Source organism: Oncorhynchus keta, chromosome 24, assembly GCF_023373465.1.
Source record: "Oncorhynchus keta strain PuntledgeMale-10-30-2019 chromosome 24, Oket_V2, whole genome shotgun sequence".
Classification (NCBI taxonomy): Eukaryota; Metazoa; Chordata; class Actinopteri; order Salmoniformes; family Salmonidae; genus Oncorhynchus; species Oncorhynchus keta.
In genome coordinates, this window is record NC_068444.1 from 36,015,201 (window position 1) to 36,043,054 (window position 27,854).

At 44.3% G+C, this 27,854-nt stretch overlaps 1 protein-coding gene across 21 annotated transcripts in view; it reads right to left on the reverse strand.

The window, feature by feature from the left end:
* LOC118357460 (neurexin-1a-like) overlaps positions 1–17,678 on the reverse strand; it is a 101,594-nt gene extending 83,916 nt beyond the window's left edge. For 4 of the 21 annotated variants that reach the window (XM_052478247.1, XM_052478246.1, XM_052478244.1 and 1 more), the window contains exons 1-4: positions 17,419–17,677; positions 15,342–16,635; positions 9,725–9,739; positions 6,879–6,908 (exon numbers count right to left, since the gene is read on the reverse strand). In XM_052478247.1, the coding sequence (XP_052334207.1) occupies positions 6,879–6,908; positions 9,725–9,739; positions 15,342–16,086 (790 nt within the window). In that variant the 5' untranslated portion in view covers positions 16,087–16,635; positions 17,419–17,677. Of the gene's footprint in view, positions 1–6,878; positions 6,909–9,724; positions 9,740–15,341; positions 16,636–17,418 lie in introns of all 21 variants that reach the window. The other 17 variants (XM_052478243.1, XM_052478240.1, XM_052478238.1 and 14 more) reach the window with 9 other exon arrangements.
* Between the last annotated feature and the right edge of the window lie 10,176 nt (positions 17,679–27,854).

Here is a 27,854-nt window from a genome sequence, read left to right on the forward strand (position 1 = left end):
AGTCCATCATTATTTTAAGACATGAAGGTCCGTCAATACGGAAAATTTCTTCAAGTGCAGTCGCAAAAACCATCAAGCGCTATGATGAAACTGGCTCTCATGAGGACCACTACAGGAATGGAAGACCCAGAGTTACCTCTGCTGCAGAGGATACGTTCATTAGAGTTACCAGCCTCAGAAATTGCAGCCCAAATAAATCTTCACAGAGTTCAAGTAACAGACACATCGACATCAACTGTTCAGAGGAGACTGTGAATCAGGCCTTCGTGGTCAAACCACTACTAGAGGACACCAACAAGAATCAGAGACTTGCTTGGGCCAAGAAATATGAGCAATGGACATTAGACCGGTGGAAATTTGTTCTTTGGTCTGGAGTCCAAAATTGAGATTATGGTTCCAACAGCCGTATCTTTGTGAGATGCAGTGTGGGAGAACAGATGATCTGTGCATGTGTATATCCCACCGTAAAGTATGGAGGAGGAGGAGGTGTTATGGTGTGTACTTTACTGGTGACACTGTCTGTGATTTATTTAGAATGCAATGCACATTTAAACAGCATGGCTACCACAGCATTCTGCAGCGATACGCCATCCCATCTGGTTTGGGCTTAGTGGGACAAACATTTGTTTTTCAACAGGACAATGACCCAACACTCCTCCAGGCTGTGTAAGGGCTATTTTACCAAGAAAGAGAGTGATGGAGTGCTGCATCAGATGACCTGGCCTCCACAATCACCCGACCACAACCAAATTGAGATGGTTTGGGAAGAGTCAGGCCGCAGAGTGAAGGAAAAGCAGCCAACAAGTGCTCAGCAAGTGGGAACTCCTTCAAGACTGTTGGAAAAGCATTCCAGGTGAAGATGGTTGAGAGAATGCTAAGAGTGTGCAAAGCTGCCATTAAGGCAAAGGGTGGCTATTTGAAGAATCTCAAATGTATTTTGATTTGTTTAACACTTTTTTGGTTGCTACATGATTCCATGTGTTTTATTTCGTAGTTTTGATGCCTTCACTATTATTCTATAGCCATAGTAGTACGGCCTCCCTAGAACAAATTAGGGTTAAATGCCTTGCTCAAGGGCACATCAAAAGATGTTTCACCTTGTCGGCTTGGTTATTCAAACCAGCGACCTTTCGGTTACTGGCCCAACACTCTAACCGCCAGGCTACCTGCCACCCTGAAACTAAAACCCTTAAAATATATAGTGCACACTAGCTTCTAGCACTATTTAACACCTACAGACTGGTTTCTGTTACCTATAGCCTGGTTTCTCTTTACCCCTAGTCTGAAACCCCCTACCTCTCTCTCTCTCTCTCTCTCTCTCTCTCTCTCTCTGTTGCCATGACAATCTCTCCAGTTAGAGCCCAGTGTTTTGTCTTAAGCTAGATAAGATCAGTTTTATCCCAAGACTCTCTCACACACACACGCACACGCAGGTCATTAAGAAATTATGATAAAGTCAGAAACAGCTTCGGAATGGGCATCAGTAGCAAAATGGGTTTATAATTAATGGTCTGGCTACTTCAGCTGGCCTAGTTACAACTCACAAGTGCAATGAATGATGCTGCACCCACATAGGCAACAATGTTGTCGTTTTAGACAATGCAATCCCCTGTGTGAATAAGGTCTATTGGTTAGACACTTGGCCCAAATTGAACCTTGCTAATATTCTAAATTACAATAAACGTGTGAGTTAGTTGGGGGCTAGCTATGTCAGCCATGAAACAGAACGTTACCTTTGGTGACTGATTATGCCCAATAACTAGCTATTTAGCTAGCACAAAGGAAGTAGGGGAAACCACAGGGAAGACAAAGCTGCCAGTAGGTAGTAACTATAGCCAGATGACAGATGAATGTTATATATAACACAGCGTTTCTAAATTCCATACACAGACTCATTGACAGGGAAAAGATAAGAACACCTTTTTTTCGTATCACCTGAAAGCTCTACTAAACATATCCTGGGAATAAAACATCAGGAACAGGTTTATTGTTTTATTGTTTCCACCTGCCTCGGTCGAATTCGCTGTCGCTGTTTAATCGAAAACAATGACATCCAGTTTCGTCTTGCCGCCATTGCAGCATAAGTACAGTACATGTTTGTGTTTGTGTCTGTGTGTGTTTGGGAGGACAGCCAAACAGGACAGCCAAGCCTGTTACTCTATGGTGTATAGACTGGTGTAGACCATCTCTGCCCAGATAAATGCTGTACCTTGTCTATCCCCTCTCTCTCTCTCTCCCTCCCCTCCAGTCTCACCCCTCGTATCAGAGGGGCTGTTCTGTCTCTCTCTCCCCTCCCGTCTCCCCCTTCGTATCAGAGGGGCTGTTCTGTCTCTCTCAGGTATATCAGGGCTCTGCCCATTTATTTTCTCTCTCTGACCTTCCCCCCTCATCTCCCAATTGCATTAGTCGTTCTTTCTGCTCCTCTGAAACACTTCCCTATACATCCCCCTCTTTCCCTTTCTCCGTGGCCCTCTCTCCCCCTCCCCCTCTCTCTGTCGGTCTGGTGTGTGTATGGTCTATGTAGTGGTGAGGGTTAGTAGTGTGTGTGTGTGTGTGTGTGTAAAATTAGTTCCTTTGATTGCCAACGCTTTATGAGTCAAAAGTGATGAGTCACAATCCACCTCCCTCTTAACACATACCGACTCACGCGCCTGCAGTGCACCCCCCCCCCACACACACACACACACATATGCATGTATGCATGCTCACACATACCGTGAAGAGAATGCACAGGCAGCCTTACTCATGCATATTTACACACAACACACACAGAAAGAAGGCACTCGATAAAGGTTATTTGTGTGTGTGTGTCTGTGAGCGTGTGTGTGTGTGTGTCTGTGAGCGTGTGTGTCTGTGAGCGTGTGTGTGTGTCTGTGAGCGTGTGTGTGTGCCTGTGAGCGTGTGTGTGTGTCTGTGAGCGTGTGTGTGTCTGTGAGCGTGTGTGTGTGTCTGTGAGCGTGTGTGTGTCTGTGAGCATGTGTGTGTGTCTGTGAGCGTGTGTGTGTGTCTGTGAGCGTGTGTGTCTGTGAGCGTGTGTGTGTGTCTGTGAGCGTGTGTGTGTGTCTGTGAGCGTGTGTGTGTGTGTCTGTGAACATGTGTGTGTGTGTCTGTGAGCGTGTGTGTGTCTGTGAACGTGTGTGTGTGTGTGTGTCTGTGAGCGTGTGTGTGTGTCTGTGAGCGTGTGTGTGTGTCTGTGAGCGTGTGTGTGTGTGTCTGTGAGCGTGTGTGTGTGTGTGTCTGTGAGCGTGTGTGTGTGTGTCTGTAAGCGTGTGTGTGTGTGTGTCTGTGAGCGTGTGTGTGTGTGTGTGTATCTGTGAGCGTGTGTGTGTGTGTCTGTGAGCGTGTGTGTGTATCTGTGAGCGTGAGCGTGTGTGTGTGTCTGTAAGTGTGTGTGTGTGTGTGTGTGTGTGTGTGTGTGTGTGTGTGTGTGTCTCAAAGGTCATGTTTAGAGAACGCTTGTTGTGTGATGATATGGTTTGGTTTGTCCTCTCTGTAGCACACAAACACACACACACACACACACACACACACACACACACACACACACACACACACACACACACACACACACACACACACACACCTATACTAGCTCACCACAGCCACACTGTAAAGGGGTTGCCATGAATTTGACGGTAACTTACAGGCAGCTAGTGGTAAGTTACTCTATTTCATATTGCAGTATATCTACTGTAATCTAAACACAGTATCAAAGCAAGTACTGTGTAAGGAAACGGTACAATACCATAAAATTGGCTGTACATACTGTAAAAAGTCAATGTTCCTGTAATCGTAACGAATGAATGAAGGACTGAAATTCATTGAGGGGAGATGGGGTTTGTATTTCTGTCTCATACAGCTGACATAAACCTTCTCTGTCTGTTGTAACGGATATGTCAGTTGCACAAGCAGGACGCAGCCCTTACACATTGCATTTCGTGTGATGATGTTAGCTAATCGTTGGAGTTGTTGCCGTATCGTAGCTACTAGCCACTACTACTTTGACTGCCTGTCTGCCTCCTGCTTAGCCAATGTTTGCAATGTTTATTCAAAAATAACATCAAATCGCTAATTAGACTGCGTGTCTGTGTCTTGCTTGTATTTGTATGCTGTCTCGATAGCTGAATGTAATTACACACTTGAGTTGTGCATCATGACACGAGAGTAGTCTTCTAAACAACATCCAAAACACTTCATTTCCTTGGGACAGATGAGAAAGACACCAGTCACATGCCTGAACGCATGTACGCACACACTGATGCCAGAGTGAGTTTGACTGGAGCAGGACTGACTGACTGGCACTTTGGAGATACAGACCCTAGAAATCTAAGGACTTCATCTCTCTCTCTCTCTCTCTCTCTCTCTCTCTCTCTCTGCTGCTTTTACATCTCTCTGCTGCTTTTACATTGCACACGCACACGCACGCACACCACCTGCATGTACAGCAGCCACATGAACAAAGAAACATTCCAATTCCACACACATACAGCATCTTACATTAGTACAGCGTGTAGCCATTCAGTATAGCTCACCGCCATACATTCGAGCTCATAGCCATACATAGCCATAAGCAAGAAGGAATTGTATACCTCTGAGCTTTCCTACAGTCAGATGTTGAAGAGAGAAAGGGAAAGAGGGAGGAGGGAAGGAGGGGAGAGAGTAAGTTGGTTGTGTGAAACTAAGAAAGCAAAGGGGAACCATTTTGAAAAGGAAGAAAAGCAGCGCTGGTGTCAAACAAGACCAAAACACTCCCAACGGAACACTATTACACCGTGTTGTATTAGATCTCTCTCTATGAGTACCACACTGCAAGCTAAGCAGCACTCCCACCACCAACTACAGTATGCTGTATGGAGGTTTAGAATGTAAGAGACAAACTACTACATTCTGTCACTGATGCATTCCAAACTGTGTTTGATTACCTCTGAAGTGTCTGTGTTACAGTACAGCGCCACTAAAGTGAGCAGTGGTAATAGTAGTATAAGTAATACAAGTAGTAGTGGTGTGTTTGTGTAGTTGTCATGTGCCTTTACAGACAGGACAGAGCTACAGTGGTGTGTTTGACAGCGCTGCTTTTATACACTTTTGTTTAATTTAATACACTGTGAAAAAACTACATGAACAGAGGACTGGCCAATAAGAGGGGAGTTCCCATGTGCAGGAGTCAGGCAATGGGAGGGGAAGGGATTGCTGCAGGGAGGGGTTAGGATGAGGCACCAAAAACCTGCAACAGACATACAAGCCGCAACAACACACACACACTAGTGATGCGCGGGTCAGCTGTTTGTTCATTCGCACCCTCCCGCAATTGCTAATAACCCATCCGGAACCGCCCGACTATATGTGATAGAGTGAAAGTCTGAGGTCCGAACCCGACCCTAAGTCGCAAATATAGAAAATGCGCTGTACAGAGAGGGCGGAGCAATTTTCTGACAGGCCTTTTAGATAAGCCTATGTTCCTGCTTTTAATTCAAGACGTTTTATTTGCAGTGGCTATTTGTTAGTCAACTTGTTTGTAATTAAATACATGCAGCTTCTCTTCTGTCTTACTTGTTGCCCTAGGATACTAAATACACCTTCACTCACCAGAATAATGTCATAAATCGATAGAATGAAGCCTTGAATCTAGTTGACATCGGTAACATTTTTTCTTTAATCTCTGCTTCTCTCATGCAGCAAAGACATTTAGAGACCGGGGAGAAAATTCAATAACAAAATAAAATGGAACGATTTTACCTTTGACCGTTTTTAAGGAAATCGAAAGCTCTGAAAACTACCCAACATGTTCCTGATAAGAATTCAGTTCGGCTTGGATGCATATTTTATGGTTGAAATACTATCAGCTTTTACAATGCTGATAACGATAGCACTTTTACAGACGGTCCCTAACCGTGCAGTAATTCTCTCAAGATGCTGAAAGAAATCCTATTTCTCCACTCCTGTTCCCGAGTCAAAATGTACATTTGGTGTATCATTTTACTGCAAGAAATGCTTCATTCTACAGGAGTTAATATTATATTAGGCTACATGTGAGAGGTTAAAGACACTACAGTCAGTGTCCAGATTTCAGTTACTATTCCATTTAACCCACTGCAATCATCCTCTTTTACCTCTTCACCAAATCTTCCCCATAACATTAGGCTACCTACTGTTCTGACCCTCCTGTTTATTTTCAACTCTCCATTTCGCAGCTTTTCTCTTATTGAATTCAACTCAGACATTGGCCTATTTTCCTCAGTGGATCGACGTTAACTTTTTCTGCCCAAGTCCCAAAAACCATTTGGCAATTGCTGTGATTTTGGCGAGCGTACAGTTAGCCCCTAAAGCTTAGGCTTAGGTTACGCACTAAAGGCAAATCTTAATAATGAAATAAAAACCTCAGTGTAGCCTATAGATGTATAATTCTTGTGGAGTTCATATTTATGACATTTTAATGTATTATTTTCTCTTTATTCAACACCCGCCACCCACCTGCCCTTCATCCACATAATATTTTAAGACCCCAAACCCGCAGATATAACCAGGGGGACTGCGGGTTATGAGTCAACCCACGCATCACTAACACACACACATGCGCACAGTCACACACAACAAACCGTCCATGGAACCAGACCTTGATCTAGGATCAGTTCATAACCTAACACTAAACCCATATCCTCACCTTAACCACACATCTGGGATCAGTTAAACCTCTCCATATCCTAATATACCCAAAAGAACCCAATATAGACAAAAATCAAACCTGACCTTGGATCAGCGTCTAGGGTCCGGCGGTGATGAGGTTTGGGGTGAGGGGTGTGGTGGGGGTGGGGAGGTGGGGAGGTGATGGGGAGCAGCAGGAACGGGAAGTGATGTCATAGTGATGTAATAGGTCGTACCTTGGTCGCCGATCATCAGGTGAGCCAGACCTTAAAGGAAGACAAGAGCACAGTCAGCACACAGCAGAGGAGCATGACGTGGTTTTGTCCACACACACACACAGACACAGACACACACACACACACACACACACACACACACACACACACATACATACATACACATACATACATACATACATACATACATACATACATACATACATACATACATACATACATACATACATACATACATACATACACACACAGGCACACACATGTGCCCACACACACCCGCGCAAACATACACACATAGACACACACTCACACACCATCATGATAGCTACCGTTGCTAACATTTGCTCACAGTGATGCTAGTGTGCGGTGAACATTAGATACAAATCTTGTCTTTCTATTAAATACTGTATATAGTTAGAATCGCACAGTGATTCTCAGTTTGGAAATTGTAGATACTTAAATTGTAGACATAAATTACAATTTGGAAATTGTAGACAAATACATTTGCAGACACTACCAGGGTTATCCTTACCTAGTGACGCATTCCTGTCAAATGTGGGTACGTTCATTCAGATCGTTCAACTGTAACTGTTACAAGCTGACAGTTCACTGCAAATGAAAGTATTTTTGAACGCACACTTGACCTGTGTGGAGCACCAACAGCTGGTAGAGTGGGTTCTACAACCATCCCTGACACCCACACGTCTAAGATACACGCCATGTTTAAACTTGTCGTTCGCTCATGTTGGTGTATATGTGTGTGTAGCTTCTACATATATCAAATAACTGCGGAATCACACACACACACACGCACTATGTACACTGGTCTTGCTCTCTTACCCGTTTAAAAAACGAAAATATTGTATCTATCATTCGCGAAGGAGGTGCTGAGTTAGTCAGCCTCGTTATTTCAACTGCCTTCCAATGATCTTTTTATCCCCTGAATTGTTTGTTTATTCTTTGGTGCCATGCTGCTTTTTTTGCACTTTGACCTTAGAAATATCATGTTTATATTTGCTATTTTATTACATTTATACTTTGTAATTGTCCTAGGGTATCTTGTAATTGTCCTAGGGTATCTTGTAATTGTCCTATGGTATCTTGTAATTGTCCTATGGTATCTTGTAATTGTCCTAGGGTATCTTGTAATTGTCCTATGGTATCTTGTAATTGTCCTAGGGTATCTTGTAATTGTCCTAGGGTATCTTGTAATTGTCCTAGGGTATCTTGTAATTGTCCTAGGGTATCTTGTAATTGTCCTAGGGTATCTTGTAATTGTCCTAGGGTACCTTGTAATTGTCCTAGGGTACATTGTAATTGTCCTAGGGTATCTTGTAATTGTCATAGGGTACCTTGTAATTGTCATAGGGTACCTTGTAATTGTCCTAGGGTACCTTGTAATTGTCATAGGGTATCTTGTAATTGTCATAGGGTACCTTGTAATTGTCCTAGGGTATCTTGTAATTGTCCTAGGGTACCTTGAAATTGTCCTAGGGTATCTTGTAATTGTCCTAGGGTATCTTGTAATTGTCCTAGGGTATCTTGTAATTGTCCTATGGTATCTTGTAATTGTCCTAGGGTATCTTGTAATTGTCCTAGGGTATCTTGTAATTGTCCTAGGGTATCTTGTAATTGTCCTAGGGTATCTTGTAATTGTCCTAGGGTATCTTGTAATTGTCCTAGGGTATCTTGTAATTGTCCTAGGGTATCTTGTAATTGTCCTAGGGTATCTTGTAATTGTCCTATGGTATCTTGTAATTGTCCTAGGGTATCTTGTAATTGTCCTAGGGTATCTTGTAATTGTCCTAGGGTATCTTGTAATTGTCCTAGGGTATCTTGTAATTGTCCTATGGTATCTTGTAATTGTCCTATGGTATCTTGTAATTGTCCTAGGGTATCTTGTAATTGTCCTAGGGTATCTTGTAATTGTCCTAGGGTACCTTGTAATTGTCCTAGGGTATCTTGTAATTGTCCTAGGGTATCTTGTAATTGTCCTAGGGTATCTTGTAATTGTCCTAGGGTACCTTGTAATTGTCCTAGGGTATCTTGTAATTGTCCTAGGGTATCTTGTAATTGTCCTAGGGTATCTTGTAATTGTCCTAGGGTATCTTGTAATTGTCCTATGGTATCTTGTAATTGTCCTAGGGTATCTTGTAATTGTCCTAGGGTATCTTGTAATTGTCCTATGGTATCTTGTAATTGTCCTATGGTATCTTGTAATTGTCCTATGGTATCTTGTAATTGTCCTAGGGTATCTTGTAATTGTCCTAGGGTATCTTGTAATTGTCCTAGGGTATCTTGTAATTGTCCTATGGTATCTTGTAATTGTCCTAGGGTACCTTGTAATTGTCCTAGGGTATCTTGTAATTGTCCTATGGTATCTTGTAATTGTCCTAGGGTATCTTGTAATTGTCCTAGGGTACCTTGTAATTGTCCTAGGGTATCTTGTAATTGTCCTAGGGTACCTTGTAATTGTCCTAGGGTATCTTGTAATTGTCCTAGGTTATCAAATCAAATCAAATGTATTATTATTATTACTCTGTCAGTCTCTAACCTCTAACCTCTTAGCCTCAAACCTTATTATTACACTGCCCGTTTCTATCTTTGAGTGGAGAGCCACTTAAAACCTCTGGTATATGTCCATGAATGGATCTACTTATTTGTCCATGAAGGGAGTCTACTTACCGTCTGACTGCAACCCACATACAGCACACACACAACCTACACACACACAGCCCACACACCTTTCGGTGCCCAAATCAGACATGGACGAAGGAATGGGATAGGTGTAAAGAAGAAGAGAGAGAGGGGGGAGGGGTGAGAGAAAGTGAGTGAGAGAGACCCACCTGGGTTGTAGTGTTCTGGGAGCGTCCAGACGAAGGAGAGAGAGAGACAGACATTCATTAACACGCCATGCACAGCCGTCTGTTACCACGGGTACACAGATGCACACCCACACCATTACCTTGGTTACACACATGCAGATCCACCCAGACATCACCATGATACCATGTGGCACTGATAGCCTTACATTCTTCCACACGCACGCACGCACGCACACACACACACACACGTCAGGGTTGCGGCCAATTTATTCAATTCAGGAAGTTAATCGAAATTCAATTCATTGAAAAATCCTCAACAATAGTAGATTTTCAATACATTACTTGAATTTCAATACACGGAATCGACTGAAGTGCCCCAAACCAAGCGCACGCACACAGGCACGCGCACACACACAGTGGCCAGGGTGGATGAAAGCGGACGCTCCTACCTGTGTGTTTGGAATCTGGAACATTTATTCACCCAGAACTTACCTTACAGCCTCCAGTACCAGAGCACAGAATACACGCACATGTTCTCTCTCACACACACACACACACACACACACACACACACTCACACTCAGACACACACATTGACCATTGCAGTAAATGAATAGATCAATGGAAACAGGTAACTGATGATAGAAAACAGCAGTGCAGGGGGGAACATGCTGGGGTCAGTACTGGAGTGTGTGTGTGTCTTTGCAACCAAATGTCTCTTTCCTCTGTCTCTTATTAAAGATACAATGCAGCCGTTTTTATCTCAATATTCAATCAGTTCTGGGTAACAATTAAGTACCTCACTGTGATTGTTTTCAAATAATATGGTCAAAAAGAAAATAAATAGCTTCTTAGTAAAGAGTATTTTCTCAAGCAATAATTTTGCTAGGACTGTCTGGGAGTGGGGGGAAGGGAAAACTAGCTGTTATTGGCAGTTTAGAACTATTAACTGGTGATGTCACCAGGCAGGTCAAAACTCCAAAACAAGATGAAATTTCAGTTGGTATTTTCAAACAGCTTTTACACTAAAACGGAATTATCATAATTTTCACACTTTCACAATATTATTCCAAACTCATACTGTGGAAATATATATATATATCACAGGTAAAAACACGTTTTTGACTGCACTGTGCCTTTAATTAGTGAAAAGAAACGCTAATAGCTTGGTTTTCACTAATTAAAGGCCTGGTACAGTCCCTACCCGTTGATCTAAAATAAGTGGATAGGTTTAAGCAATGTGACATCAATTTCACCTTCAGTCCCGGTGTTCAAAAATGTGCTCCGCGCTGCAGTATTGTCAAAACAATTGTCGCGCCAACATATGTCACTTGCCTTCTTTCCAACACCCAACACACTAATCAACACACTACACTCGCCACATATTTCATGTTCTTATGACAACATACTACGTTTCCAACCGAGATTTACCAACCAATTAATCCAAATGAATCAACTATTTTTTGAGCGATTGACCACCCTATTAGAGAAGAGGGATACATCGAAGAGGGATACATCGAGGGTGTCATAGGTAAATAGGTAGAGGGATGGAGGCATAGGGCAGCATATGTAACTGAGTCTCTCTTTCAGAGCCCTGCTGTCTCCATGGTAACTTGTTCAGCAGAAAGGGGACGGGGTTGCCATGGAGACAAAGGAGGGGCCTAGATATCAGACTAAAGACGCACGTGCGCGCGCGCGCACACACGCACGCACGCACGCACGCACGCACGCACACGCACACACACACACACACACACACACACACACACACACACACACACACACATACACATATACACACACACAAACACACAGGGAGGTGATGAACACAAACAGGCTTGTTTCAGAACGCAACTCACCACCACTAGGATCCAATGAACACCACTAGAATCTACTGACCACTACTAGGATACACTGACCCCCACAAGGATCTACTAACCACCACTAGGATCTACTGACCACCACTAGGATAAACCCACCACCACTAGGATATTCTGACCACCAGGATCTACTAACCCCTACTAGGATATTCTGACCACCACTAGGATCTACTGACCACCACTAGGATCTACTGACCACCACTAGGATCTGCTGACCACCACTAGGATCTACTGACAACCAATAGGATCTACTGACCACCACTAGGATCAACCCACCACTACTAGGATCTACTGACCACCCCTAGGATCTACTAACCACCACTAGGATCTACTGACAACCACTAAGGTCTACTGACCACCACTAGGATCTTCTGACCATCAGGATCTACTAACCACCACTAGGATCCTCTGACCACCACTAGGATCTACAGACTACCACTAGGATCTACTGACCACCACTAGGATTTTCTGATCACCACTAGGATCTACTAACCACCAATAGGATCTACAGACCACCACTAGGATCTACTGACCAACACTAGGATCTACTGACCCCCACAAGGATCTACTGACAACCAGCAGGCTCTACTGACCATCACTCGGATCAACCCACCACCACGAGGCTCTACTGACCACCACTAAGATCTAATGACCACCACTAGGATAAACCCACCACCACTAGGATCTACTGACCAAAACTAGGATCTACGGACCACCACTAGGATCTACTAACCACCACTAGGATCTATTGACCACCACTAGGATCTACTAACCACCACTAGGATCTACTGACAACCACTAGGATAAACCCACTACCACTAAGATATTCTTACCACCAGTATCTACTAACCACCACTAGGATCTACTGACCACCAATAGGATCTACTGACCAACACTAGGATCTACTGACCCCCACATGGATCTACTGACAACCAGTAGGCTCTACTGACAACCACTAGGATCAACCCACCACCACTAGGATCTACTGACCACCACTAGGATCTGCTGACCACCATTAGGATCTACTCACCACCACAAGGATCTACTAACCACCACTAGGATCAACCATCCACCACTAGGATCTACTGACCACCACTAGGATCAACCCACCACCACTAGGCTCTACTGACCAAAACTAGGTTCTACTGACTACCACTAGGATCTACTAACCACCACTAGGATCTACTAACCACAATTAGGATCTACTGACAACCACTAGGATAAACCCACTACTACTAAGATATTCTGACCACCAGTATCTACTAACCACTACTAGGATCTTCTGACCACCACTAGGATCTACTAACCACCACTAGGATCTACTAACCACAATTAGGATCTACTGACAACCACTAGGATAAACCCACTACTACTAAGATATTCTGACCACCAGTATCTACTAACCACCACTATGATCTACTAACCACCACTATGATCTACTAACCACCACTAGGATCTACTGACCACCACTAGGATCTACTGACCACCACTAGGATCAACCCACCGCCACTAGGATCTACTGACCACCAAAAGGATATACTGACCACCACTAGGATCAACCCATCGCTAAGATCTACTGACCACCACCAGGATCTACTAACCACCACTAGGATCTACTGATCACCACAAGGATCAACCCACCACCACTAGGCTCTACTGACCACCACTAGGATCTACTAACCACCACTAGGATCTACTAACCACCACTAGGATCTACTGACCACCACAAGGATCTACTGACCCCCACTGGGATCTACTAACCACCACTAGGATCAACCCATCACCACGAGGATTTACTGACCACCACTAGGATCTACTGACCACCACTAGGATCAAACCACCGCCACGAGGATCTACTGACCACCACTAGGATATACTGACCTCCACTAGGATCAACCCACCACCACTAGGATCTACTGATCACCACTAGGATCAACCCACCACCACTAGGCTCTAATGACCACCACTAGGATCTACTGACCACCACTAGAATAAACCCACCATCACCAGGCTCTACTGACCACCACTAGGCTCTACTGACCACCACTAGGATATTCTGACCACCACTAGGATCTACTGACTACCACTAGGATCTACTGACCACCACTAGGATCTACTAACCACCACTAGGATCTACTAACCACCACTAGGATCTTCTGACCATCAGGATCTACTAACCACCACTAGGATCCTCTGACCACCACTAGGATCTACAGACTACCACAAGGATCTACTGACCACCACTAGGATCTACTAACCCCTACTAGGATATTCTGACCACCACTAGGATCTACTGACCACCACTAGGATCTACCAACCACCACTAGGATCTGCTGACCACCACTAGGATCTACTGACAACCAATAGGATCTACTGACCACCACTAGGATCAACCCACCACTACTAGGATCTACTGACCACCCCTAGGATCTACTAACCACCACTAGGATCTACTGACAACCACTAAGGTCTACTGACCACCACTAGGATCTTCTGACCATCAGGATCTACTAACCACCACTAGGATCCTCTGACCACCACTAGGATCTACTGACCACCACTAGGATTTTCTGATCACCACTAGGATCTACTAACCACCAATAGGATCTACTGACCACCACTAGGATATTCTGACCACCAGGATCTACTAACCCCTACTAGGATATTCTGACCACCAGGATCTACTAACCCCTACTAGGATATTCTGACCACCACTAGGATCTACTGACTACCACTAGGATCTACTGACCACCACTAGGCTCTTCTGATCACCACTAGGATCTACTAACCACCACTAGGATCTACCAACATACCACTAGGATCTGCTGACCACCACTAGGATCTCCTGACCACCACTAGGATCAACCCACTACCACGAGGATCAACCCACCACCACTAGGATCTACTGACCACCACTAGGATCTACTGACCACCACTATGATCTTCTGACCATCAGGATCTACTAACCACCACTAGGATCTACTGACCACCACTAGCATCTACTAACCACCACTGTATAGGACAGGGAGAATGGCTGGTGCTGTGATTCACAATGTAACAGTCATATTAAAGATATGGGTTTCAATGTTCTACACTATATACTACAAATAACACCAGTAGTTTAAATCTGTGTGTAGGGGAGGTCTGTGTGTATGTGTGCGCAGGGCTGGCTCATGGCATAAGCGACATAAGCGGTCGCTTAGGGCCTCCGTCGAGGTCTCAACATACTATTGAGAGTTCGAATAGTAGAATACACAAGGTTGGAAATTTGGTTGTGCATCAGCAATTTTTAGCCATGTCAGCTAACAATTTATAGATTGGTAAGTTAGTCTAGCCAATTATCTAAACTTGTAGGAATCATGTCTGAATACCGATCAGGCACTTGCTCAGGGACCCTGACCTCCAGGGGGCCCCCACTGATTTTGTTAGTCACTCTCACTCATATATCATTTACATGGCATAAGTCATGGCAAAATGTGTACAATTGCAGAAAATGTGTTATAGAATTGCTAAATGTTCTCTCCGTCCCATGGCAAAATGTGTAGAACTGCAGAAAACTTGCTTTAAAACTGCAACCTTTTTTGTGTCAAGAGGGGGGACACGATTATTTTATTTTCCACTTGGTAGGGCACCACCCAACCAAATATCGCTTAGGGCCCCCAAAAGGCTAGAGCCGGCCCTGTGTGTGTGTTTTTTTGTAAATGTGTGTGCGAGATGAAATCACAAAGTTTCAAGGTAGGGTTTGGGTAAGGCCTTACCTTCGCTGCAGTCGTTGCCTTTGTAGCCGGTGTCGGTACAGTCGCAAACGTTCTTCTGCTCGACGACAGAACACACCCCTCCATTCTGACACACGTGGTCCGGCCCACACCCGTCTCCCCCCATGGTAACGCCCTCCGATCCTTCCATTACAACCGCCGATCCATTGATGGTCACCGAAGTGAGCCAGCCAGCAAAGGGGGCGTGGTCTCTGACGCCAGGGGAAGTGAGGCGGAGAGGGGAGGCGTGGAGCTCTGGGGAAACCCCGCCCATAAAGGTGTGGCTAAACACTGTCATGTCTCTCCGTTTGCTCTTCACCTCTGCCCATCCCTCCATCCTTCCATCCACCTCAAGGCTTGTGTTCCTCCAGTCCCGTTTCACACGAACCACATGCCAGTGTCCGTCACTCACGGCGACCCCGGAACTCACCTCAGCCGGCTCGGCGCAGAAGATGGAGAAGCGTAGGCGGAGTTTCCCGCGTAGCAACAATAGTTCCAGGAAGTCGCAGAATCCTTCGTCGTCAAGGTAAAGCAGCAGTCCGTCCTCACTGTGAGTTCTAACGCTGAATGACAGGATGCTCTCGCAGCACGCGTTCCACACCGGGAACCGTCCCCACTGTCCCGACACCCCACCAAACTCTAGCACCTCCCCTCTGGATCCCCCAAGGCTACAGAGGCACAGCCAGACACACAGCAGGGGGGCCGCGGCCCACACACACACCGCCATCACACACACGCGCAAACACATACACACAACGCACACACACGCAGACACAAAGGCTAGAGCTGGGCAGCGCAAACTACTCTACAACTCATGGTGCAAACATCCTTGAGAGCACCCTTAAGTCTTCTTAGGGCCCTTTCTAGTACCCTACAGTCTTCTTAGCCCCGTTAGTAGCACCCTACACCCTCCATAGGTGTTCCTCTGTCTGCCAGTCAAGTGAGGGAGCTGGCTCCTTATAGAGGTCCAAGTGTTCCCAATGTTAGTCTTCTATCTTCTCGTCTCTGTCTCTCCTCGTTCCTCCTCCACTGTCTTCCTTCAATGGTGTGTGTGTGCGTGTGTGTTAGAGAAATGAGGGGTGCAGTGTGAGAACCATATCAGTGTCTTCGTTAGTGCCTGTTCCCCTCAGAGAGAGAGAGGGAGAATATGGTCATACACTGTCACACACCGTAAACAGAGAGAGACTATCAGAGCATCTCCCCCTCTTTTTTTTTGTCTCTATCAGCGGGGCTTTTGCGTTGAGCACTGTGAGTGTGTCCCTCACTGTCCCGTCATCACCCTTTTCTTTCCAGTGACCTACAGAGAGAAGAGACAGCACTATCACCCTGGGTCAGATACATGCATGAAAACGCACTCTCTCTCTCTCACACAGTCTTTCCAGACAGTCCTCCTATCACCAACACCATGTGATATACCAGTGAGTCTTTTCAGAAAGATACAGAATATTCAGATGCATTTCATGTGTTGTATGGAACTTATTGTCAGTCAGAACAGTATAATTTCAGCTCGACTCATTACCTTAATGTCTACAACGTTCTGTACGTTTTACCTCTCTGACGGCAAAAGACATTCCAACATGACCACCTCGTGCCTCCGCGAGGGACTCGGAAGCGGTTTCTCGAGCGATGCGGAGGATGACTCAAATGCGCCTTGTTTATCGAATTATCCCCCTTTTCGCACCATGGGGGAAAAAAAGGCGCCTCACACCACTCCGGCGTCTGTCTCTCTAGTGATGTGGTTGAGATTAGGGTTCCAAATCACAGTATTGAAAGACGCGGTGAGATGAGAGCAGGTTTAAATATCGATTGTCGATCAACGGCCATTCCTCTCTCCTCTCCCCCTCCTAAGAGTCTCCGTGTGTGTGTGCGTGCGTAGGCTATTCCTCTCATCCAGTGAGCTCGAACTCACCCGTTACTCCGAGTTTATATCTACCTCACCTGTGCGAAAGAATCCATACACCAAAAACACTGCTGCGGGAAAACGCCCATATTAGGCTATTCTAATTAAATAAGTACATATAGCCTACAGCAAAGACCTAATACAATACATACACACCGAGATACAAATGTTTCAGCCTACCTTACACACATCTTCTGGTCGGTGTTGTGGCTACTCATCGCTTTTCTCCTTGTCATCTGATAACAATCACCGCGTTGTGAGGGGAGATGCTGAGTGTAGCCAAACCGTTCCCGGTAAATACCTGTTAGATAGGCCTACCGAAACAATCACAGTCTCTTCTCGATCAAACAGACCAGTGGAACCAAACGCATCTCTCTCTCTCTCTCTCTCTACGGAGGAGGCGAAGGTGCAGTCTGCTGCTCCGTGCATCACGTGGATGATGAAGGGGAGAGGAGAGGAGGAGAGGATGGGCGGGGCCGCTCTGCTGCGGCACCTTGGACAGCGCGCGCTCACTATCTGAATACCGGAGAGGACTCACGGAATACAGCGGCAACATCCGAATCATTACCCAATTTGCTCTGATAATGACTGTCGGTGTGATAAAGTATTTGCAGAGAATCTAAGTTGATTAATCGTTAGTCATGAATTAATCACTGATTGAGCAAGAGAGACTTCTGAACAGAGAGAACATTCATGGCTCGAGATCGAAAACTGCGGGAGAAAAACAACAGTGGTGTTTCCACGTCACGCTCAAGCGGCGTTCTCCCTTCTGCTCCTGCCATCAATTATCTCGCTCTCTCTTATTTTTCTCCACATCACACACACACACACACACACACACACACACACACACACACACACACACACACACACACACACACACACACACACACACACACACACACACACACACACACACACACACACACACACACACCTCCAACTGTTTCTCCAACTTGTTTATTACAGTGAGGTGTGCATTTCGGATTAATCTGTGCAGGCCTATCAGTTCCAGAGAGGGAGTCCCAGCTGAGTCTTGTCCATCAGAACGGTCTCTCTGGGTACCATGCCCCAGCTGCTGCCCACTCTTTTTAGCTACATGCACAGCTGCACACACACACGATGACTGATTGTGCTTGGAAGTATCTAATTATGTGTTCCTATTGATGCTGTATGCACGCCATTACCCTACGGCCATTTTGATACGAGAACTCCAGGTAAGCTTGTGGGACAGGAAGTGGAAAAGCGCTTTTGACAGGTAATTAAATGTCTATGTGGCCACAGCCTTTTATAAGCTCCTACATTTCAGCATCAACACTGGCTTTACACTGGCTTAACATTCTCTACCTCTCTTTCCCCTCACTCCCTGGCCCTGCCGCTCCCTCCTTCCCTTCCTCTCCCTCCCTCCCTCCCTCCTTCTCTCTGACAGGCTGACAGTGAGCAGTGACCCCTGACTCTTTGCCCACTCAGCAGAGAGAAGGTCAGGGCACACTGTTTGTGTATGTGTTATTGTGTGTGTGTGTTTATGTGAATTGCCGGCAGAGAGAAAATACAGCCAAAAATAAAACCTCAGCTGTCAGCATTCAGAGTGAGTGCCAGTGTGTGTGTGTGTGTGTGTGTGTGTGTGTCTGTGTGTAAATGCCATATGCAGGTGTTTAGCGGTGCACAGGTCTATATGGGTCAGACAGATACTCCCACTTTCAATGAGACTCAATGGGTGGTCACAAAGAGATGGGGAGAGAGAGAGAGAGAGAGAGAGAGAGAGAGAGAGAGAGAGAGAGAGAGAGAGAGAGAGAGAGAGAGAGAGAGAGAGAGAGAGAGAGAGAGAGAGAGAGAAAGGGAGTGAGAGACAGAGAGGGAGGGAGGTGTGTGTGTGTGTGTGTGTGTGTGTGTGTGTGCAAGGGCGGACTGGCCATCTGGCATTTTGGGCAAATGCCAGATGGGCTGGCCCATCTTTAGCTCAGTGGGCCTAACTTAGATTTTTGCGCAAAATTATATTTATCTGGCTAATAATGGGGGCCTCAAGGAAAATAATGGGCCGATTCTTGGTCCCAGTCCGCCCCTGTGTGTGTGTGTCTGACAGGCAAACAGCCCTCTGTAAATTAGATTAAATTTGAGGTTTGCTTCTAATCGTGTTGTAATGAGTTTTTGTGTAGCTCATATATTCACTCATTCCACTTGCCAATAGTGCAAACAGCTACGTGTGCACCCGTGTGTGTTGAGTGTGTGTGGTATTGGAGGTCACCCAAACTCTCATTTATAATGGTACTATCGGTGACATTATCGAATGACTGCATGTTCTAGACGCAAATAACAACATAACACAACGCATACACCCACATGCGCAACAACACACACACACACACACACATGGACAGTATGTTAGGTATTGATCTATAGTTCATTACAACCTTCTACAGATATTAGTATTGATCACCTGACCAACAGATGGAGACTGACAGCAGAGCAGAGAGACCTGTGTATGTGCGTGTGTGTCGGTGTATCCTAATGGAAAGACTATAGATCTATAGTTAATTATAACCTTCATCAAGCCACTTAGCCATCTGCAGGTAAATTTGATTTGATTTATTCGGATCCCCATTAGCCGACACCAATGGCCATAGCTAGTCTTCCTGGGGTCCGACACATAACGAAAAATACATTACAGACAAAACATAATATTTGTTTATTTACATACATTTAAAAACATTAACATGTAGTGTGTGTGTGTGCTTCTATCAGTTGCACAACAAGTAGGTCACATGGGGGAGAGGCGTTGTGCCTTGAGGTGTTGATTTATTCGTTTTTTTAACCAGGTTTTCTGCTCACTTGCACTCTATGAGATGGGAGTTCCATTCACTCATGGCTCTGTATAATACTGTACGTTTCCTTGAATTTGTTCTTGTCACGGATTCCCCCTGTACTGCTGCTCATTCCGCGCACCAGCTCCGGAGGTCTACATCACCGGCCTCTAGGCGTCACTGAACTGTTTCATTATGAACACCTGGTTCCCATGTCCGTTGATCTTGTGAGTACCTGTGCTTTGTGGTTTCGGCTTTCGTGCTGCGTGTACCGTGTACTCGTTATCACGGGTCTGGTCCCCGTGTATTGTTGTGCACTTGTGATTATGGGTCTCATCCCATGTATTTATTAGAGGTTTAACCTCGCTCTTTTGTTTGGGTTACATCCCTGTGTTTTTGTTTACGTGTTTGTTTTGGGCTTTGTCCCCGTGCCTTTTCATGGCATGTTGTATTTTTGGGTGTGGTGTCAAAAAAGCAGAGCATCTCATTATTATTGACAGACCTCTCCCCTTCTTTTACAACCATTGAATCTATATGTTTTGACCATGACAGTTTACTATCTAAGGTAACCCCAAGTAATTTATTCTCTTCAACAGCCACACCATTCATTACCAGATTCTGCTGAGGTCTAGAGCTTAGGGAATGATTTGTACCAAAAACAATGTTCTTAGTTTTAGAAATGTTCAGGACCAGTTTATTACTGGCCACCCATTCCAAAACTGACTGCAACTCTTTGTTAAGGGTTTCAGCGGCTGAAACATCAGCAACATCTGACACACATGCTTTGTTTAATGCCAGTGGCAGCTCATTGGTAGAAATAGAAACGAGTAGATGGGCTAGAGAGCTGCCCTGCGGCACACCACACTTTACATGCTTGACGTTAGAGAAGCTTCCATTCAAGAAAACGCTTTGAGTTCTGTAAGATAGATGGCTCTGAATCCACGATATGGCAGAGGTTGAAAAGCCGTAAAACACAAGTTCTCAACAACAGGTTATGGTCAATCATATCAAAGGCTGCAATGAAATCTAACTGTACAGCTCCCACAATCTTTTTATTATTCATTTATTTCAACCAATCATCAGTCATTTGTGTCAGTGTAGTACATGTTGAATGCCCTTCTCTATAAGCATGCTGAAAGTATGTTGTTATTTGTTTACAGAGAAATAGCATTGTATTTGGTCAAGCACAATTATTTTTCAACAGTCTGCTAAGAGCTGGCAGCAAGCTGATAGTTCTGCTGTTGGAACCAGTAAATGCCGCTTCGCCACTCTTGGGTAGTGGAATGAATTTGGCTTCCCTCCAGGCCTGAGGACAAACACTTTCCTCTAGGCTCAGATTAAAGATATGCCACAGATAGGAGTGGCTATAGAGTCAGCTACCATCCTCAGTAGCTTTCCATCTAAGTTGTCAATGCCATCTAAGTTGTCAATTGTCATCATTGATAAATATTTTTTATATTTTTTTTACACCTATGCTACACTAACTTTACAAAATTCAAACTTCCAATGCTTTTCTTTCATTATTCGTTTTTCTATGCATGAATACGATGGCTCACTGTTAGTTGTTGGCATTTCCTGCCTAAGTGTACCTAATTTGCCTATGAAGTAATAATTAAAATAATTGGCAACATCAAATGGTTTTGTGATGAATAGACCATCTGATTCGATGAAAGATGGAGTTGAATTTGTCTTTCTGCCCATAATTTAATTTAAATACTTTTTTTTGCCATCATTCTTTATACACTTGTGGACACCTGCTCATCGAACATCTCATTCCAAAATCATGGGCATTAATATGGAGTTGGTCCCCCGTTTGCTGCTATAACAGCCTCCACTTTTCTGGGAAGGCTTTCAACTAGATGTTAGAACACTGCTACAGGGACTTGCTTCCATTCAGCCACAAGAGAGTTAGTGAGGTCGGACACTGATGTTGGGCGATTAGGCCTGGCTCGCAGTCAACGTTCCAATTTATCCCAAAGGTTTTTCGATGGGGTTGAGGTCAGGGCTCTGTGCAGGCCATTCAAGTTCTTTCACACCGATCGACAAACCATTTCTGTATGGACCTCGCTTTGTGCACCGGGGCCTTGTCATGCTGAAACAGTAATGGGCCTTCCCCAAACTGTTGCCACAAAGTTGGAAGCACATAATCATTTAGAGTGTCATTGTATGCGCTCTGGATAAGAGCGTCTGCTAAATGACTTAAATGTAAATGTCTGTAGCGTTAATATTTCCCTACACTGGTACTAAGGGGCCTAGCCCAAACCCTGAAAAACAGTCCCAAACCATAATTCCTCCTCCACCAAACTTTACAGTTAGCACTATGCACAAGGGCAGGTAGCGTTCTCCTGGCATCCGCCAAATCCAGATTTGTCCGTCGGACTGCCAGATGGTAAAGCGTGGTTCATCTCTCCAGAACGCATTTCCACTGCTCCAGGTCCTAATGGCGGTGAGCATTACACCACCCCAGCCAACGCTTGGCATTGCGCATGGTGATCTTAGGCTTCTCAGCCATGGTAACTAATTTCATGAAGCTCCCGACAAACAGTTATTGTGTTGATGTTGCTTCGGAAGTGAGTGTTGCTCCTGAGGACAGACCTTGGTTTACGCACTACGCACTTCAGCACGGTACCATTCTGTGAGCTTGTGTGGTCTACCACTTACCGGCTGAGCCATTTTTGCTCCTAGATGTTTCCACTTCACAATAACAGTACTTACAGCTGACCAGGGCAGAAATTTTACAAACTGACTTGTTGGAAAGGTGGCATCCTATGACGGTGCCATATTGAAAGTCACTGACCTCTTCAGTAAGGCTATTCTACTGCCAGTGTTTGTCTATGGAGATTGCATGGTGGTGTGCTCGATTTTATACACATGTCAGCAAAAGGTGTGGTTGTAATAGCTGAATCCACTAATTAATAGCTGAATCCACTAATGATATACTTTTGTATATATAATGTACAGTGGGGCAAAAAAGTATTTAGTCAGCCATCAATTGTGCAAGTTCTCCCACATAAAAAAATGAGAGAGGCCTGTAATTTTCATCATAGGTACACTTCAACTATGACAGACAAAATGAGGGGGAAAAAATCTATCACATTGTAGGATTTTTAATGAATTTATTAGCAAATTATGGTGGAAAATAAGTATTTGGTCACATACAAACAAGCAAGATTTCTGGCTCTCACAGACCTGTAACTTCTTCTTTAAGAGGCTCCTCTGTCCTCCAATCGTTACCTGTATTAATGGCACCTGTTTGAACTTGTTATCAGTATAAAAGACACCTGTCCACAACCTCACACAGTCACACTCCAAACTCCACTATGGCCAAGACCAAAGAGCTGTCAAAGGACACCAGAAACAAAATTGTAGACCTGCACCAGGCTGGGAAGACTGAATGTGCAATAGGTAAGCAGCTTGGTTTGAAGAAATCAACTGTGGGAGAAATTATTAGGAAATGGAAGACATACAAGACCACTGATAATCTCCCTCGATCTGGGGCTCCACGCAAGATCTCACCCCGTGGGGTCAAAATGATCACAAGAACCACAGTGAATGACCTGCAGAGAGCTGGGACCAAAGTAACAAGGGCATTGAAGATGAAACGTGGCTGGGTCTTTCAGCATGACAATGATCCCAAACACACCGCCTGGGCAACGAAGGAGTGGCTTCGTAAGAAGCATTTCAAGGTCCTGGAGTGGCCTAGCCAGTCTCCAGATCTCAACCCCATAGAAAATCTTTGGAGGGAGTTGAAAGTCCGTGTTGCCCAGCAACAGCCCCAAAACATCACTGCTCTAGAGGAGATCTGCATGGAGGAATGGGCCAAAATACCAGCAACAGTGTGTGAAAACCTTGTGAAGACTTACAGAAAATGTTTGACCTCTGTCATTGCCAACAAAGGGTATATAACAAAGTATTGAGATAAACTTTTGTTATTGACCAAATACTTATTTTCCACCATAATTTGCAAATAAATTCATTAAAAGTCCTACAATGTGATTTTCTGAATTTTTCTGGATTTGTTTTTTCATTGTCTGTGTACCTATGATGAAAATTACAGGCCTCTCTCATCTTTTTAAGTGGGAGACTAAATATTTTTTTTTGCCCCAATGTATATTGATAGCCTCAAACATAGTAGACAAATGTATCATTATGTATTATTGATCTTGGCTTTATAATACTTTTGCTGAGTTTAGTCACATCATTTCTCAATTTCAGTAAGTAAGCCAGCCATTTGTGCAGCCGGACTTATTAGCCACTCCCTTTGCCCCATCTCTTTCAATTCCTCATCAATCCATGGAGCCTTAACAGTTCTAACAGTCCGTTTCTTAACAGGTGCATGTTTATTAATACTTGGAAGAAGTCAAGTGCAGCATCTGGATGCTACTTATTAAATCACATCAGACCACAAAATATTGGTTGCATGCACATAAGAGTCACAGAAAAATATTTTGTATGATCTCACACACTATTTTAGGCCAAGCTTTTAGAACATTGGCTTTCCTGAATACGGCATCATGAACTTTACCCAGTACCGGGTCATTTTAGCCGAAAACCTGGGTGCCTCTGCCAGGAGGCTGAAACTTGGCCGCAAGTGGATCTTCCGACTAGACAATAACCCCAATAACACATTAATGGTTAATTGCATACAATATAGCTCAGTATTTGTATTTTTTATTTGATAGTCATTTTTCCTCATCTTTATCAAGGGTGCCAATAATGTTGGACCTGACTGTATACATACTGTATATAGAGCCTTCAGGAGGTATTCACACCCCTTGAATTTTTCCACATTTTGTCCTGTTACAGCCTGAATTTAAAATGGATAAAACATTGTTTTGTTTTTTTTACAAGTCACTTACACATAGAATCTCATCATTTCAAAGTGGAATGATGTTTATCGAAATGTTTACTAATTAATAAAAAAAAATGGAAAGCTGAAATGTCAACACTTTTGTTATGGCAAGCGTAAGTAAGTCCAGGAGTAGAAATGTGCTTAACAAGTCACATAATAATTTGCATGGACTCACTCTGTGCAATAATATGTTTAACATGACTTTTGAATAACAACCCCACATATACAATTGTAAGGTCTTACGATCTGTAAGGTCCCCCGGTGAAGCAGTGAATTTCCAACATAGATTAAACCGCAAAGACCTGGGAGGTTTTCCAATGCCTCGCAAGGAAGGGCACCTATTGGTAGACATTGAATATCAGACATTGAACATCCATATGAGCATGGTGAAGTTATTAATTAGACATTGGATGGTGTATCAATACACTACAAAGATACTGGTGTCCTTCCTAACTCAGTTGCCGGAGAGAAAGGAAACCGTGGCCAATGGTGACTTTAAAACAGTTACAGAGTTAAATGGCTGTGATAGGAGAAAACTGTGGATGGATCAACAATTTTGTAGTTACTCCACAATTACAAACCTAATTGACAGAGTGAAAAGAAGAATAAAAACATACCAAAACATGCATCCTGTTTGCAATAAGCCACCAAAGCAATACTGCAAAACATGTGGCAAAGCAATTCACTTTTTGTCCTGAATATAAAGTCTTCTATTGGATTTGCTCCAAACAGTACTGAGTACCACTCCCCATAATTTTTTTCTATTTATTTTGTATACATTTCAATATATTTCAATCTCTTTTTTCCATTTACGAATTAAATATATCTTCCTGCAACCCGCTTCACACAATGTGGTACGGATCTGCTATTTTTTTTTAACCTTTTCACTGGAACCTCCATCAGAAGGTAGCCAGCTAATTAGCTACTAGCTTTAAAGTCATTGTTAGCCACTGCTAGCGGTCTACACCTTTAGCTTAGACACCAGCAGCTTTAGCCCGGATAGCCTGGATAATACCTGCCAGTCTGCACAGCGCGATATTAGCCCTGAGCATATCGGACTGCTTTTTTCCCACTACATCACCGGATTCCTACCGCAACCTCTGGACCATTACACTGGATCATCGCAGCTAGCTAGCTGCTACCGAGTGGCTATTGTGGCTAACGCCCTTGTCCAGAAGCAAGCACCAGCTAGCCCATTGTTGTCATCTTAGCTGTTTACCCGTTGTTGTCTTTACCCGTTTTTGCCTTAGCTCTCCCAATCAACACCTGTGATTACTTTATACCTCACTCTAATGTCAATATGTCTTGTATACTGTTGTTTAGGGTAGCTCTCATTTTATTTGACTGCGGAGCTCCTAGTCCCGCTCAACATGCCTCAGATAGCTCCTCTGTCCCACCCCGCACACATGCTGAGACCGCACCTAGCTTGACTGCCTCCTCCAGAGATGCAACCTCTCTCATCAACACTCAATGCCTAGGTTTACCTCCACTGTACTCGCAACCTACCATATCCTTGTCTGTACATTATGCCCTGAATCTATCCTACCACGCCCGGAATTTTGCTCCTTTTATTCTCTGTTCCCAATGCACTAGACGACCAGTTCTTATAGCCTTTAGCCGTACCCTCATCCTACTCCCCCCCTGTTCCTCTGGTGATGTAGAGGCTAACCCAGGCCCTATGTGTCTCCAGGGACTTGTTGACTTCTGTAATTGTAAAAGCCTTGGGTTCATGCATGTTAACATCAGAAGCCTCCTCCCTAACTTTGCTTTATTCACTGCTGTAGCACACTCCACCAAACCCTGATGTCCGTCTATATCTGAATCCTGGCTTAGGAAGGCCACCAAAAATTCTGAAATTTCCATCCCCAATTACAACATTTTACGCCAAGATAGAACTGCTAAAGGGGGCAGAGTTGCAATCTACTGTAGAGATAGCCTGCAGAGTTCTGTCCTACTATCCAGGTATATGCCCAAACAGTTCGAGCTACTACTTTTAAAAATCCATCTCTCCAGAAATAATTCCCTCACTGTCGCCGCTTGTTATAGACCCCCCTCAGCTTCCAGCTGTGCCCTGGACACCATATGTGAATTGATTGCCCCCCATCTATCATCAGATTTCGTACTGTTAGAGTGACCTAAACTGGGATATGTTTAACACCCCGGCCGTCCTACAATCTAAGCTAGATGCCCTCAATCTCACACATATTATCAAGGAACCTACCAGGTACAACTCCAAATCCGTAAACATGGGCACCCTCATAGATATCATCCTGACCAACTTGCCCTCTAAATACACCTCTGCTGTTTTCAACCAGGATCTCAGCGATCACTGCCTCATTGCCTGTGTCCATTACGAGTCCGCAGTCAAACGACCACCCCTCATCACTGCCAAACACTTCCTAAAACATTTCTGCGAGCAGGCCTTTCTAATCGACCCTGCCCGGGTATCCTGGAAGGATATTGACCTCATCCTGTCAGTAGAGGATGCCTGGTTATTCTTTAAAAGTGCTTTCCTCACCATCTTAAATAAGCATTCAAAAAATGTAGAACTAAGAACAGATATAGCCATTGGTTCACTCCAGACTAGACTGCCCTTGACTAGCACAAAAACATAATTTGGTGAACTGCACTAGCATCGAATAGTCCCCGCGATATGCAACTTTTCAGGAAGTCAGGAACCAATATACACAGTCAGTTAGGAAAGCAAAGGCTAGCTTTTTCAAACAGAAATTTGCATCCTGCAGCACTAATTCCAAAAGTTTTTGGGACACTGTAAAGTCCATGGAGAATAAGACTACCTTCTCCCAGATGCCCATTGCACTGAGGCTCGGAAACACTGTTTCCACCGATAAATCCACAATAATCGAGAATTTCAAGAAGCATTTCTCTACAGCTGGCCATGCTTTCCACCTGGCTACCCCAACCACGGCCAACAGCTCTGCACCCCCCGCATAAACTGGCCC